At 41.4% G+C, this 15,846-nt stretch overlaps 1 protein-coding gene across 5 annotated transcripts in view; it reads right to left on the reverse strand.

Moving 5' to 3' along the window:
* The window catches only part of nucb2b (nucleobindin 2b), a 68,205-nt gene continuing 52,359 nt past the window's right edge, over positions 1-15,846 (reverse strand). For all 5 annotated transcript variants that reach the window (XM_068046267.1, XM_068046265.1, XM_068046266.1 and 2 more), the window contains exons 10-13: positions 13,073-13,162; positions 7,761-7,931; positions 4,577-4,661; positions 1-3,339 (exon numbers count right to left, since the gene is read on the reverse strand). In XM_068046267.1, coding sequence (XP_067902368.1) covers positions 3,227-3,339; positions 4,577-4,661; positions 7,761-7,931; positions 13,073-13,162 — 459 coding nt within the window. In that variant the 3' untranslated portion in view covers positions 1-3,226. The remainder of the gene's footprint in view (positions 3,340-4,576; positions 4,662-7,760; positions 7,932-13,072; positions 13,163-15,846) is intronic.

Below are 15,846 nucleotides of genomic sequence, written 5' to 3' on the forward strand. Positions count from 1 at the left end.
TAATTTAAATATTCTGCTTTATGTTCAAACGCAATTCTTTTACACACCAGATCTGAAAGAAATTAACACTGAAACCCTTTCATCCACAAATATTGCACCACGAAACAAAATAAAAACAGTACAATATTCAAATAAAAATACAACTAACACATTTTAAAGTATGTTCCCTTTGGAGCTAAGACAATGAACTTAAGTCTGAATGTTAATGCTTAACAGATTTCAAAATTGCAGTGGAATACCTGTACACAGTAGTGGCAGAGATGTCTTTGGACAGGCTGTACTTGAATGAGCAGAAAATGAAACATTGCACTTATTAAATCAAGAAACGTTGAATATAGTACATAATGAAACTGAAGGTCATTCTACTCCAGGTCACAATAGCATTTTCTTAATTTAAGTGAATTTTATGCTCATCAAGTTGAAGGATGTGGTGCTCGGTTATTTAGCATTTTACTAGCTTAAATACTCAGTACCAACATTAAGCATTCCCAGGTCAGGTGCAATACAGTTAGATACAGAATAGAGCTCCCCTTTATGTGCCCAAACTATATATCTTCACCCAAGAGCACCCTTGGCTGTATCTGCAAGACATTTTGTATTTCCTGCATCAGCCAGTGAGTATGAGTGACAATTACTGTCACATTAGGGGCAGCTTTATGCTGTGAATCCACACCTACTAGAAATTCAACCAATTTGCAAACTCATTTCAAATAGGATGCATACTGACCAAATCTTCACTTTGGGCTGGACTGAAGTCCAGGCATTAAGATCTCAAGCTAACAATGCAACCCAGTACATCACTTAGTCTCCCCACTAACGGAAGTGTAGCAATCTGAACTCCGAATTCAACCTCCCCTTGTGTTAAATTTATGGTTTCCTCTGTTCTCAAAAAGGACACATTCAGTGATGGCTGATTCTCACCAAAGATGCTCCTAACTATGAAATGTTCCACGTCATCAGTTCAAACCTAGCTCAGCCGCCAATGACAGCAAGATCATTTTGGCAACAAATTGTAACAATTCATAATTCTGAAATATATATTTTAAAAATTCCCTTCTTGGCCACCATGCAGCAATTTCGATTGAGAGGGAAGGTGAGCTTCCAGGCCTCTGCCATTCTGAACCTGGCCTGTAAGCTGAGGTAAGTCTCCTCTGGTTTCCCTCTGCAACAGAGTATCTGGACTTCATTTAACATGTCCTCAAAATGGTGCAGCTAAATCTAGCATGTTAAGGGAGGGATCATAAGTGCATATTTGGGCCCACCCCCAGTTGATGAGGTAATAGGGCATTGGTGATTCACTACCTCAAGCCAAACATTGAATTTCATTAAGACACTCAGAATGTAAATGCTGTGAGAAGCAGCTTTTTAATTTAAATAAAGCTGGAAATGTTAAAATAAAATCTGTCTATAATCCTCAGGCCTCTAATGTTATCCAACAAATAGTTTACATGGTAAAATGCAACATTCAAACACCTATTGCTGCAGACTTAATATCTGTTCTCTATAATGTAGGTCAATCTGCATTCCAATGATGGCAGAAAAGTCAGAATCCAAGCTGTGCCAGTGAAGGTGAACTGGCATTGACTCCCACACAAATAGCATATGCCCTGGCTGAATACAGATACACGAGTGTTACCATATACAGGGTGTGCATGGTTTGTATTTTCACTCCAAAAATCAAACAAGGATTAGATTCTATATCTTTTTATTTTCTAATACACATTAGAATCAGAACATGATTAGGTGATTTATTTTATTTTTGTATTTAGAGATACAGCACTGAAACAGGCCCTTCGGCCCACCGAGTCTGTGCCGACCAACAACACCCATTTATGCTAACCCTACAGTAATCCCATATTCCCTACCTACACGAGGGGCAATTTATAACAGCCAATTTACCTATCACCTGCAAGTCTTTGGATGTGGGAGGAAACCGGAGCACCCGGAGAAAACCCACGCAGACACAGGGAGAACTTGCAAACTCCGCACAGGCAGTACCCAGAATCGAACCCGGGTCCCTGGAGCTGTGAGGCTGCGGTGCTAACCACTGCGCCACAGTTTAAAAAATTATATTTTAATGTTGCACTTTACAAACATGGCTTTTTAAAGTACCATACGTTTAGCTTTTGAGAACACTTTTGTACTTAAGTGGTTCTGTTGTGTACGTTGATAATTTACTGTTAGCCAGTGAATACTGGTGTTCTTTAACAAATTTAAAATGCTCAGAACTCAAAACTTGCTTCAAGTTCATGAGTAAAGGCAGTCCAGCACCAAACAAAACACCTATATTCAACATTATGAGCATTTATTCTAATGTAATGCTTTTTGACTAAAAGATAAATAATGTATTTTGAAATATTAGTAAGCTTCTATTCTGGATTAAAGAATGTGCTGACAGTTGCTGAATCAGTAACTGCTATTTGGTAATACATATCAGTCTATTAGAATTTTTGGATTTTTGTGGAACAACAACAGATTTGGACATCCGTAATGGTGATAGTACGGATTTAAGCCCAATTTTAGAAAGCCGATGGAAAAAGACAGTCTCAGAATATTTTCATTGAGAGGACTGTCTCTATCGCTCATCAGTCTGGCAGGGTACTGGAAACTGACAACTAGAGAAAGAAAGAAGAATTGTAGCTGGAGATAGGTAGCTGGCACTGAATATCATGGCAGTGGCACTGGTCCAACAGCATGATCGTATTCCAAAATCTCTAACAGGCGCTCACATACAAGATAAATACCTCTTCTACTTATAACCTCAAAATACTAACTACATTTCTCCTCTTGTACTCATTAACAGAACCCCTTAAACCATCTCCACTTTAATTACTAACACACTAAATAATCTCTTGGAAATATTTACTTGGAAAATACTTTCCAAGTGCTCACAACCTGACTGGAGTTAGGCTCTATGACACTTTCAATTCACAAGTAAATCTCAGATCTCAGTTCGGGTGGGGGGGTTTAAGTGAAATTCTGCTCAAGGCTCTGCTGAAACACGACCTTAAATAAATCATCTTTGTTGGAAAACTAAATATCTGCACGAGAGTTTCAATAACCTCCTTGAACAAGATGCTTGCAAACACAGTGGTCTCCACATATTGTGCAAAGTTAAAAGGATTAAACAGCAACAAAAATTATTGGATTGGAGCAATGGTCATTTGGACCCAAAGAAAGACACTCAGGAACTCATGTGTTAGCCCAAATCCTGGAGGCAAGATAATTATTGAGGAGGATGATCCTGTCCAGGTGCAGCTGGTTGATTTAAGTTTTGTGGTTGGTCATGGCCTGGTAGCACAGTCTGGGCATTTCCTGGAGGAGCTGCTTGTTCTGTGCCTATGAAAACAAACATGGAACACAACAAAAATCAGCCAGGAAGCTATCATTCCAGCAAAAGTAGCACTTAAGAGGAAATCAACACAGCAAAATATGCAAAACAGGGGCCTCCAACATTGCTGTCAGCCTGGTGTTTGTACTGATGACTCCTGAAGCTTACACCTCACGGAGCCAGTCACAAGCCGAGTATATTGGACAGTAGAGCAAAAAGGGTGCTGCTTTCCCAGTAGTCCATTACACACACTACCCAAATCTCATGGAATAAAATGTACTGAAAGTCTTCAGTTTGGAACATGTATACAGGAGTAGGCCATTCAGTAACTGGAGCCTGTTCCTTCACTTAATTACATCATGGCTGATGTGTACTTCAACTCTATTTACCCACCTTTGATCCATATTTCTTGATACCCTTACCTAACAAAAATCTGTTGATTTCAGTGTTGAAAAGTGCAAATAACCAAGGAATCACAACCTTTCAGGGAAGAGAATTCCAGATTTTCACTACCATGTGGAAAGTACTTCCTGATTTCACTCCTAGCTCTAAATTGAAGATTGTGTCTCCTTGTTCTGGATTCCTCCCAACAGAAGAAACAGCTTCTCTGTATATACCCTAGCAAGTCATTTTATCATTTCAAACACCTCAGTTAGATCACCCTACATTGCTCTGAACTCAAGGGATGCACGCCAAGTTTATGCAACCTATCCTCATAATTGAACTCTAAGCTCTGGTATTCTGTGAATCTATGCTGTACCCACTCCACGAATGATGTATCTTTCCCAAGGTGCAGTGCCCAAGACTGAATGCAGTACTCCAATAGGGTCTGACCAATACTCCACACAACTGAAACATCATGACATTAGTGTTCCAACATCTTTGAGATAAAGGCCCACATTTTAATAACCTTCGAATACTTTTTGTATCTGTGCACTAGCTTTTAGTGATTTGTGTACTGGAACACCCAAATCCCCTTGCACCTGCACAGTTCCTAATCCTTTGCCAAAAAGATTCTGGTTTAAAACAAAACAGATTTAGTGAAAGTGGAACTTGGACATCTCTTTTTCTCCAGCCTCACAGACCAAAATAATTTGATTTTGGTATGCAAGTAAAAGATAAAGAAAAATCCTGCATCAGATGGTAGATTTAAATAACGTGATTTAAGCATAATTATGAAAATGAAAGCAGATAGAGATGGAATGACTTACTGGTCACACTGATCTGTATCAGTGATCTACAAACCTTGGTGGAACTGGAGTTCTCCATGAGGTCCTGCTGGAGAATGAACTTTCTGGGTCTGTTTCTGCTGTTCCAGATGCTGTACAGCCTATTGGATTTGATATTGAAAAAAAGTCAAACTCTTTAAAAAAAAAATTACAAAAAGTTAAACTTGGTGATCATTTTGCTCACCGAGCTTACTGGAAGTAATAAAGGAACACAAAATCCCTCCCTGCCCCCACATTTATTAACTTGGGCACAGAAATATTTTTACACTTACCAAGCACTCCCAGATCAAGGTGGAGACTGAATAAAGCGCAATACTTGGCCCAAATAATGTTAACAAGGACTCCGTAGAGTTCCCGCTACATGCTGTGTGTTAATTATTCAATTTCCTAGAACAGACATTCTTGCAAATTTTGTATCTTTTGCTGTAGACCCACACCAGACATTGGGTCTGCTGGGAGAATCTCCAATCCATAAATATGAGATGGATTACTATCCAGGCTCTGACAGAATACTGTCCTTTCACTATCACATGGTGTCATATTAAGTAATCTCCCAGTAGTTTTCCCTTCATCCTTAGGTCTTTGAAGAGAAAATCTTACCATCAGCAGCAACAGACTGGTTTTAGCTTAAAGGACATGGGATAGAGATCAGCTGCTAACAGAATTTCTCAGATTCACTACAACTACCAGGAACAACTCTAATTTGCAGAGCAAATTGTAGGGAGCATCTAATCCTTGCCCAAGTCCAGCAAGGAACACCACATAAAATCCCAGCAAGGCTGTATCGGCTTTTTTTCAGAGCCAGTTAATTCCACTCCCCTGATCTTTTCCCCATATCGCTGCATTTTTTTCTCCTTCAACTGTTTATCCAATTCACTTTTGAAGGTAACTATTCAGTCGACTTCCACCACCCAATTAGTGCATTCCAAGTTCTAAACATCTGCTGCATAATAAAGCTCTTCCTCATGTCCGCTCTGGTTCTTTTGCCAATCGTGTATAGAATTGGCCATAATAATGCAGCTGGGGCCAAACGGGTGTTTTATACAGGTTTAGCATAAATTCCTGGCATTTGTATTTCAATACAGGCATCTTTAATGACAACCCTTACTCAAAATTGTTTGCTATGGTTTGCTTTTATAAAAGGTTTAGCAATGGCAAAAGTCTAAAAAGTAGCAAATGATACCACAGCACAATACTGTGGATGCTGGAAATTATACAAAAACAGAAAAATGGTCACGCAGTCTTTGTGAAAAAATAAAGTTAGCATTTCAGGTCTACGACCTTCCATCAGAACTGGAAAAAGTTAGAGGTGCAACAGGTTTTAACCAAGTACAGAGGCAGGGAAAGGGGTGGTGGGGAGTTGGGGGGGGGGGGGGGGGGGGGGAGGGGTGGTGAGTGTGCAGTACGATAAAAACAAAAGTTAATGTCTGTGATTGGGTGGAAAGCAGGAGAGATTAAATGACAAAAGGATGATGGTGCAAGACATAAAGAGGGTTGGAATGAGACAAGTAAAGAAACAAAAGATGGATGTAATGATTCTGCTATTCCCATTTACATCTCCTATAGACCAATCATTTGTTTCTTTACTGGTCTCATATATGGTAGCAGTAAGTGGTTATATTACTGGAGTTGTAACCGAGAGGCCTGGATGAATGATCTAGAAACACAAGTTCAAATCCCACCACAGCAACTGATGATTTAAAATTCAATTAATTAAATAAATCTGAACTAAAATGCTAGTATGAGATTGTTGTAAAGACCCATTTGGGTTCACCAATGTCTTTCAGGTGAGGAAATCTGCCCTCCTTACCCAGTCTGGTCTATTTGTGACTCCAGGCCCACAGCGATGTGGTTGACTCTTTAACTGCACGTTCTAGCAAATTGCTCAGTTGTATTCAAAGAGGTGATTCACCACCACCTTCTCAGGGAATTAAGGATGGGCAATAAATACTGGCCATGCCAGTGACACCCACATCCTGTAAATGGACAAAGAAGGTCTTATACTCTAGGATTTCGCACAAACTCACCGCCTACCCCTTCATCATCTTCATGAGAGCATAGTGTAGCCAGCTTCCATCTTGCTCTGCAGTTCTCCAAACTATCTGTGATGCCTGCTAAGACTACATGAATAACTATCTTAACAGCCACTTCTTTCATTGAGATTTCAAGAAGCCTCCTTATTGCGCCTGGTTGACTCTGAACTGCAAGCTTCTAGCAAGTCATCAGTTGTATTCAATGAGGTAACTCAAGGAGGTGGATGGTAACTACAACTATACTTTGTGGAATACAAAGATAAAACTTGTCTGAAACTGAATCAACATACCCTTTAAGTAATTTTTTTTCTGCACAGTTGATTCATTGAAGTGCATGGGCCCTTTAATTATTTTTGCACTTCCATGCACACTTGGTAACTTGAAGGGGTTGACTTTTGCTCGGCTTGAAAGAGTACTTTTATGTTGCTGTGTGGCTGCGCAGCTTAGAGAGAACATTGAACAAAATCCCATTCACTGGCCTTACAGGGCTGTTGATAGTTGAGCCAGCTGTATCTCTGGCACAGATTTGATGGGCTGAATGACCTATTTCTCTGCTATAACATAGTATGATTCTATATTCACCAGGACTCCCTTCATCTTGTGCAGCAATCAAACGCTAATGTGCATGCCACCTTCCTGTTAGTACTTTTTGCATCAACCTCTGCTGCATTTCTCATTGTGATATCCCTCCATGGCCTCCTCCCTGCCTATCTCTCATCTTTTCCATCCTATAACCCTCTGAGGATATCTGCGCTCCTCTAATTCTGGCCTCGAGCATCCCCAATTTCCATCACTCCACTACTGACGACCATACCTTCAGCTGCCAAGACCCTAAAGCTCTATAATCACTCCCTAAGCTTCTCCACCTCATAACCTGGACCAAATTGTGCCACATTTAAGCATTTTCTATTTCTTGTCATCAGTTTAGAAAGCAAATAGTGTCCTCTGCTGACCAAAAATAATGTCCAATTCACAAGGCTCACACTTTTGGGCAAGGAATTTTCTTGAAGCTGTTCCCTCTCCGCCGCCATAACTTGACTGGCAAAAAGTGGTTCGTTTTTTTTTTAAATTCTTTGATGGGGTGTGGCCATCACTGTCATAAGGAGTAGTTCAGGTGAAGAGGATAGATGCACTTCAAGGGAAACTAGATGAACACAAGAGGTTTACCTGTTGGAATTCAAATTTTTGGGCCTGAAGCTGGTCTTGTTGAAACTGCAGTTCTTCACGCTGTTTCAACAGATCATCTGATTTCATCCTCAGTTCATGCTCCTGCTCAGACAGTCGTCTCTCAAACCCCTGCAGCTCATCTTCTGAATAAAGCTGCTGCTCATCTAGGGTCTGAAGAACAAGACACAATAAAAGCACACAGAAGTCAAACTGGCAAGCATCTTCAACCTATGTGTAGTTACTAGTTATGGGAGGGGAAAAGTTAAGCTATTACTTTGAATTACATTTTGCCTGAAATCAAACAAGTTCACAATTGCTGGCATGTTTGAAATAATGAGATAAAATGGGTTCATAGATGGCAGCAAACACAAAGTCCATTTCTGTCTCGGCTCATCCCTAACAAACATAAGGTTTAGGGAGCCAGGTGATCAAGCAGTGCCATTTCCACCCCGTCTATTCTGCAACACTTCCTTAAGACGTGTAGTAATATCCTATCTCCAGCAAAAAGGCACGAAGGAAAAATGACAACTGGGCTACAATTCTAATGTAATATTATAGACATACAGTAAATAAAACCATCGGCAAGAATATTGTACTTCTGGACAAACAATGAATAAGTCCTGTACTCCCCCACCATCCCCCTCCCCAACAATTACAAAGGAACATAAGAAATAGGAGGAGTAGGCCATTCAGCCCCTCGAGCCTGCTCCGCCATTCAACTAGATCATGGCTGATCATCTACCTCAACACCATTTTCCTGCACTACCCCCCATATCCCTTGATATCTTTAATATCTACAAATCTATCAATCTGTCTGGAACATACTCAATGACTGAGCCTCCACAGCCCTCTGGGGTAGACAATTCCAATGAATCACCACCCTCAGTGAAGACATTCCTCCTCATTTCAGTCCTCTTATTCGGAGATTGCATCCCCAAGGTCCTAGAACCACCCCCCCCCCTCCCCCACCCCAGCTAGGGGAAGCATCCTTCCTGCATCTGCCCTGTCGAGCATGTAAGAATTTTGTATGCTTTGATGAGATCACCTCTCACCTTCTAAATTTTAGGAAAATATAGGCTTAGTCTCCTCAACTTCTCATAGGACAATCCCGCCATCCCAGGAATTAGGCTGGTGAACCTTTGTTGCACTCCCTCTATGGCAAGGATATCCTTCCTTAGGTAAGGAGACCAAAACTGTACACAATACTCCAGCTGCAGTCTCGCCAAGGCTCTATACAATTGCAACAAGACTTCTTTACTCCTGTACTCAAATCGTCTTGCAATAAAGGCCAACATACCATTTGCCTTCCTAATTGCTTGCTGCACCTGTATGTTAGCTTTGAGTGACTTATGAATAAAGACAGGCAGGTCTCTTTGGACATCAACACTTCCCAGTCTCTCACCATTTAAAGAAATACTCTGCATTCCTGTTTTTCCTACCAAACGCAAGAACATAAGAAATAGGAGAGGTAGACCATATGGTCTACAGTCTGTGTAGCAATAGTAAAACCACGCTGGCTCATTCTAATCATACTATGCTTTTCCAAGTGCAATGTTAAGACATCTTTAATAATAGTTTCCAGCATCTTCCCTGATGTTAGGCTAACTGGCCTATAGTTCCCTGTTTTCTCTCTATCTCCTTTCTAGAAAAGTGGTGTAACGTTTCCTAAATTCTAATCTGGCAGGATCAACCCTGAATCTAAGGAATTCTGGAAAAATCATAGCCAGGGCATCCTCTATGTCTGCAGCTATCTCTTTTGGAACCCTAGGATGCAGGCCATCTGGTCCTGGGGACTGGTCAGATTTTAGTCCCTCAGGTATCTCGGCTGATAAGCAATAGTTTCTTTGGAAGTGGAGGTTCCAGTATGCAAGGATCCTTCTTGGGTGATTCAGCTTCTTCACAGCTGAGAAGATACATCAACCTTGTAATAGCCAAAAACAACTTTCCCAGATTAAAGGTTGGTTCACAGGACAATATCTTAATGGTGTGTCTGTTGCATTGGGCAAAGAGCCATAAAGTGAGTCCTGCTCAACTGTTTGCAATATTTCAGTAACCCATCATTGCTTTCTTTTCCGATCTTGTATATAAAGTGGCTTAAAGACACTTATCTGCAGACTCTAGAGTTTCTGACTTGGATGAGGTGATGCATTTTGGGAGAACTAACAAGGCAAGGGAATGTACAATGGTTGATAGGACTCTAGGAAGTACAGAAGGTCAGAGGGACCTTGATGTACTTGTCCGTAGATCACTGAAGGCAGCAACACAGGTAGATAAGGTGGTTAGGAAGGCATATGGGATACTTGCCTTTATTAGCCAAGGCATAGAATATAAGAGCAGGGAAGTTATTTTGGAGCTGTATAAAACACTGGTTAGGCCACAGCTGGAGTACTGTGTACAGTTTTGGGCACCACACAATAGGAAGGATGTGATTGCCCTGGAGTGGGTGCAGAGGAGATTCACCAGGATGTTGCCTGGACTGGAGCATTTCAACCATGAAGAGAGACTGAAAAGGCTAGGGTTGTTTTCCTTAGAACACAGAAGGCTGAGGGGAGACCTGATTGAGGTATACAAAATTATGAGGGGCATAGATAGGGTAGATAGGAAGAAACTTTTTTCCCTTAGTAGAGGTGTCAATAACCAGGGGCCATAAATTTAAGGTAAGGGGCAGAAGGTTTAAAGGCGATTTGGAGAAAAACAATTTCACCCGGAAGGTGGTTGGAATCTGGAACACACTGCCTGAGTGGGTGGTAGAGGCAGGAACCCTCACAACATTTAAGAAGTATTTAGATGAGCACTTGAAACGTCATAACATACAAGGCGATGGGCCAAGTGCTGGAAAATGGGATTAGAATCGATAGGCCAGCATGGACATGGTGGGCCGAAGGCCCTGTTTCTGTGCTGTATAACTGAATGACTATGAGTCTATCAATATCCTTAATTTCCTCACTCTTTTTAGCCCCTAGGTTACTGCCTATTTCTGGTATGGAACTGGTGTCTTCTACTGTGAAGACAGACACAAAATATTTGTTAAATGCCTCTGCCATTTCCTCAATCCCCATGATTTCTCCTGAACAAGCCCCTAAGGGAACAATAGAGTCATAGAGTCGTACAGCATAGAAACAGGCCCTTCGGACCACCGCGTCCATGCCGACCATAATGCTTATCTATACTAATCCCACCTGCCTGCATTAATTCCATATCCTTCTATGCCTTGCTCATTCAAGTACCTGTCCAGATGCCTCTTAAATGTTGCTACTGTTCCTGCCTCCACCACCTCCTCAGGCAGATCATTCTAGATACCCACCATTCTTTGTGTGAAAAATTGACCCCTTTGATCCCCTTTAAACCTCCTCCCTCTCACCTTAAATCTATGCCCTCGAGTTTTAGTCACCCCTACCATGGGAAACAGACTCTGGCCATCTATCCTATCTATATCTCTCATAATTTTATATACCTCTATCATGTCCCCTCTCAACCTCCTTCGCTCCAGGGAAAACAGACCCAGCCTATCCAATCTCTCTTTATAACTCAAGCCCTCCAAACCAGGCAACATCCTTGTGAATCTTTTCTGCAACTTCTCTAGCTTAATCACATCTTTCCCGTAGTGCGGCGACCAGAACTGCACACAGTACTCCAAATGCGGCGTAACCAACGTTATGTACAACTGTAACATGACGTCCCACCTCTTGTACTCAATGCCTCGGCCGATGAAGGCAAGCATGCCATACGCCTTCAATGTGGATAACTTCACATTTTTCCACATTATATTCAATCTGCTATGTTCTTGCCCACTCACTTAACCTGTCTCAATCCCCTGACGCCACTTTGCAACTTCCTCACAAGTCATATTCCCACCTCGTTTTGTGTCAAGAGCAAACTTGGAAATATTACATTTGGACCCCACACCCAAATCATTGATATAGATGGTGTATAATTGGGGCCAAAGCACTGATCCTTGCAGTACCTCACTCATCACAGCCTGCCAACCTGAGAAAGACCTGTTTATTCCTACTCTGTTTTCTGTCCATTAACCAATTTTCAATCCATGTCAGTATATTACCCCCAATCCCATGTGTTCTAATTTTGCTTATTAACTTATGTGGAACCTTATCAAAAGCCTTCTGAAAATCCAAATACAACACATCCACCGGCTCCCCCTTATATCTTCTGCTAGTTATGCCCTGAAAAAACTCCAACAGGTTTGTCAAACATGATTTCCCTTTCATAAATCCACATTGACTCTGCCCAATCCTACCATTATTTTCTTCTTGTTCACACATCCAGTAATTACATCCATAATAATAGATTCTAGCATTTTACCTGTGACTGATGTCAGGCTAACAGGTCTGTAGTTCCCCATTTTCTCTCTCCCTCCTTTCTTAAATAGTGGGGTTACATTTGCTACTTTCCAATCTGTAGGAACCACTCTAGAATCTATAGAATTTTGAAAGATGACCAACAACGCATCTATTATCTCTACAGCCACCTTTTTCAACACTCTGGGATGTAGATCATCAGGTCCAGGGACTGATCCAGTTTCAGTCCCATTAATTTCTCCAGTACTACTTTTGTTAACTCATATTAATTTCTTTCAGTTTCCCATTCTCACTAGTCCCTTGGTTCTCTAGTATTCCTGGGAAGTTTTTTTTTTACATCTTCCTCCGTGAAGACAAACACAAAGTATTTGTTTAGTTTCTCTGTCTTTTCTTTACTTACCATTATAAATTCTCCAGTCTCTGCCTGTATTAGGCCCACATTTTCTTTCCTCATCTTTTCCTTTTTACATACCTGTTGAAGCTTTTACAGACTGTTGTATGTTTCTCGCTACTTTACTTTCATATTCCAATTTACCAGTTTCTTGGTCTTCCTCTGTTGAATTCTAAAATGTTCCCAATCCTCAGGCTTACTAATTTTTTGGCAACTTTATAAGCCTCTTCCTTTGATCTAATACACTAACTTCTCTTCTTCGCCATGATTGGATTACTTTTCCTGCTGGGTCTTTATGCCTCAAAGGAATGTAAACTTGTTGTAAACCATGTATTAATTCTTTAAATGCCAGCCATTGCCTGTCGACTGTCATACCTTTTAATGTAGTTTCCCAATCTACCACAGCCAATTTGCCCCTCATACTTTCGTAGTTTCCATTATTTAGATTTAAGACCCTAGTTTCAGATTGGACTACATCACTTTCAAACTTAACATAAAATTGGAAAGTACATCATAGCCTGTGGTCACAACAAACAGTGTTAGATTGGACTGAACTACAGACTTCACAGGAGACCTTTTGCCACTTGTTTCACATGACTCCTCACCTCCCAATTTTCTGCATCCACAAACTCCTTCTTTTCTGAAGCATTGAGAAATTCATCAACAGATATTAACCGGTCCTTGTTAGTATCAATCTGAAAAGAACATAAAATTGCATTTTGTGCACTCTGTATAGTTTAGCAGGTGTTGAATACAACTATAATTTACATTTATATAGTACCTTCAATATAAAAATATTTGCCAAATTATACAGAGGAAGTTATTTTCCTTTATAAAAAAAAAGGGATGCTGAGCTATGCTGGGCGAGCTTGGAGAAGTGAACAAAGATTTGTACAAGAAGATGGGTTTTAGGAAGACTTTTAAAAACAGATGGAGAAGCAGCGAGGCAAAGTTTCACTAAGTAGGGCCAAGACAGCTAAAGGCTCTGTCACCAATGGTGGGAGGGGAGGTATACACAGAAAGCAAGAGTAGGAGAACAAAAGGGTGCAGGAGGAGGCACAGAGCTGCATACGGTTGACCAGATAGGCCAAAATAAGGTCATGAAGTTTTGAAGGTAAGGGCCAGGCATTTAAATTCAGTACATTGAGAGTCGTGAGGATTGGGTAGTTCAAGAACCGAATCAGGTAAAGGTATGCGCAACTGAGCTTTGAACAAGTTGTCGTCTATTAAAAAAGTGGAGACCAACAAGAGCACTGGAGAAACCAAGTCTAGAGGCAACAAAAGCATGGATATCGATTTAAGTGACAGCACGGGTGAGGTCAGGAGAGAGGCAGGTGACATTTAAAAGGCAGAAGAAAGAATTTTGGTGATGAACAGGACATGGGAGTTTAGAACTCAACCCTGGATTGAAATCAGTGGCCAGGGAGTGGATTCTAAAACAGGGGCTTAAAACAATGGTTCTGTCTTTCTGACATTCAGATGGAGGAAATTCTAACTAATGCTTGAACACAGAAATGATCTAAAGATCAAAGCAAGTAGCTGGTAGGTAGATCTGGGTGGTGGTGATTATGCAAATGACAACCAGTCACTGTGAATCATGTCAAAGTGCAGCAGGGAGGTTAGGGCCTTGACACATCCCAGAAGTGACCATAGAGGTGGGAAGGGAGGTCGTTGCTGGAGATACAATGGCTCTGTTGGACAGGTAGTAGCGGAACCATGCAAGAGCAATGCTATTGATTAGGGCAACTGGAGAAACAACAGAAAATGATGGCGTAGTCAACTGCATTGAATGCTATGCAGAGATCTAGGAGGACAAGAAGGGGGAACACAATCAGTCACCGTGAATATACATTGTGACTTTTCCAAGGATGATGCTGTGGGTAAAGCACAAGCCAGACTAAAGTGTGTTTTAGGAAAAGATGGGCATAGAGCTGGGATGCAAGTCAAAGCCATTCAGGATGAAAGGGGATTTGTATGGCAGTAGCAGGGAGTACAGATGAGATAATGGTAGATTATTTAAAGCAGCAGGGTGAAAGAAGGATGGAAAGTGGCTAAAGAAAAACAGTAACCAATTGCATCCACAAGCAAGTGGTCCAGGATTGGATGGGGAAAGGACCAAGAGCAAGAGTGAACCTCACAGAACAGATTCACTTGGAGAGTGCAGGGAGATTGGAAATAAACTACAGAGGGATCAGGGTAGTCAGTAGGGTGGGAAGAGGAGGCAGGATCAGCCAAGGCAACTAAATAGATCTTAGAGTAAATGAAATCCTTGATCTCTTCATGGTTAGAGCTGGATGGAGAGGGGGAAAGGGGTTTGAAAAGGCAGTGCAACATCGAGAAAAGACACAGGTTGTCCTTCTCCACTTGAGTAATGTGGATGCAATTGGAGGATTTAGCTGAAGTATGTGTGCGTTTCAGGACAGCTTGATGAATCAGATTTGGTGAAGAATTTAGGCGAGGCTAGTTATTCTCCAGTTGTGTTCAAGTTTGCATCTCTTGGACTTAGAAACTTACAAACATCAAAAGGTGGAAATGATCATTTCTATTACAGTACCATCTTTAACATGTAATTTGATAATTAAGACAAATGACTAAAAACACGTTGGACAAGGGCCAAAATAAGTAACAGTTTTAATTCACCATTTCAAGATCTTGAAACATCTTAGACTAAATTCACATTTAAAAGGCAGTCATTCCACACTTTGAAGTTATTTAATATGCATATTTCCATCTTTTTAAAATTAGGCAAAAGGGAGCATGCAGCATTTTTCTTCTGCTCATTGTACAGTGCAATTCTTTTTGGGCCTCCTTATCTCGAGAGACATTGGATACGCACCTGGAGGTGGTCAGTGGTTTGTGAAGCAGCGCCTGGAGTGGCTATAAAGGCCAATTCTAGAGTGACAGGCTCTTCCACAGATGCTGCAGAGAAATTTGCTTGTCGGGGCTGTTGCACAGTTGGCTCATCCCTTGCGCCTCTGTCTTTTTTCCTGCCAACTACTAAGTCTCTTCGACTCGCCACATTTTAGCCCTGTCTTTATGGCTGCCCGCCAGCTCTGGCGAACGCTGGCAACTGACTCCCACGACTTGTGATCAATGTCACAGGATTTCATGTCGCGTTTGCAGACGTCTTTAAAGCGGAGACATGGACGGCTGGTGGGTCTGATACCAGTGGCGAGCTCGCTGTACAATGTGTCCTTGGGGATCCTGCCATCTTCCATGCAGCTCACATGGCCAAGCCATCTCAAGCGCCACTCAGTAGTGTGTACAAGCTGGGGATGTTGGCCGCCTCGAGGACTTCTGTGTTGGAGATACGGTCCTGCCACCTGATGCCAAGTATTCTCCAGAGGCAGCGAAGATGGAATGAATTGAGACGTCGCTC

This window comes from Heterodontus francisci, chromosome 14, assembly GCF_036365525.1.
Source record: "Heterodontus francisci isolate sHetFra1 chromosome 14, sHetFra1.hap1, whole genome shotgun sequence".
Lineage (NCBI taxonomy): Eukaryota > Metazoa > Chordata > Chondrichthyes > Heterodontiformes > Heterodontidae > Heterodontus > Heterodontus francisci.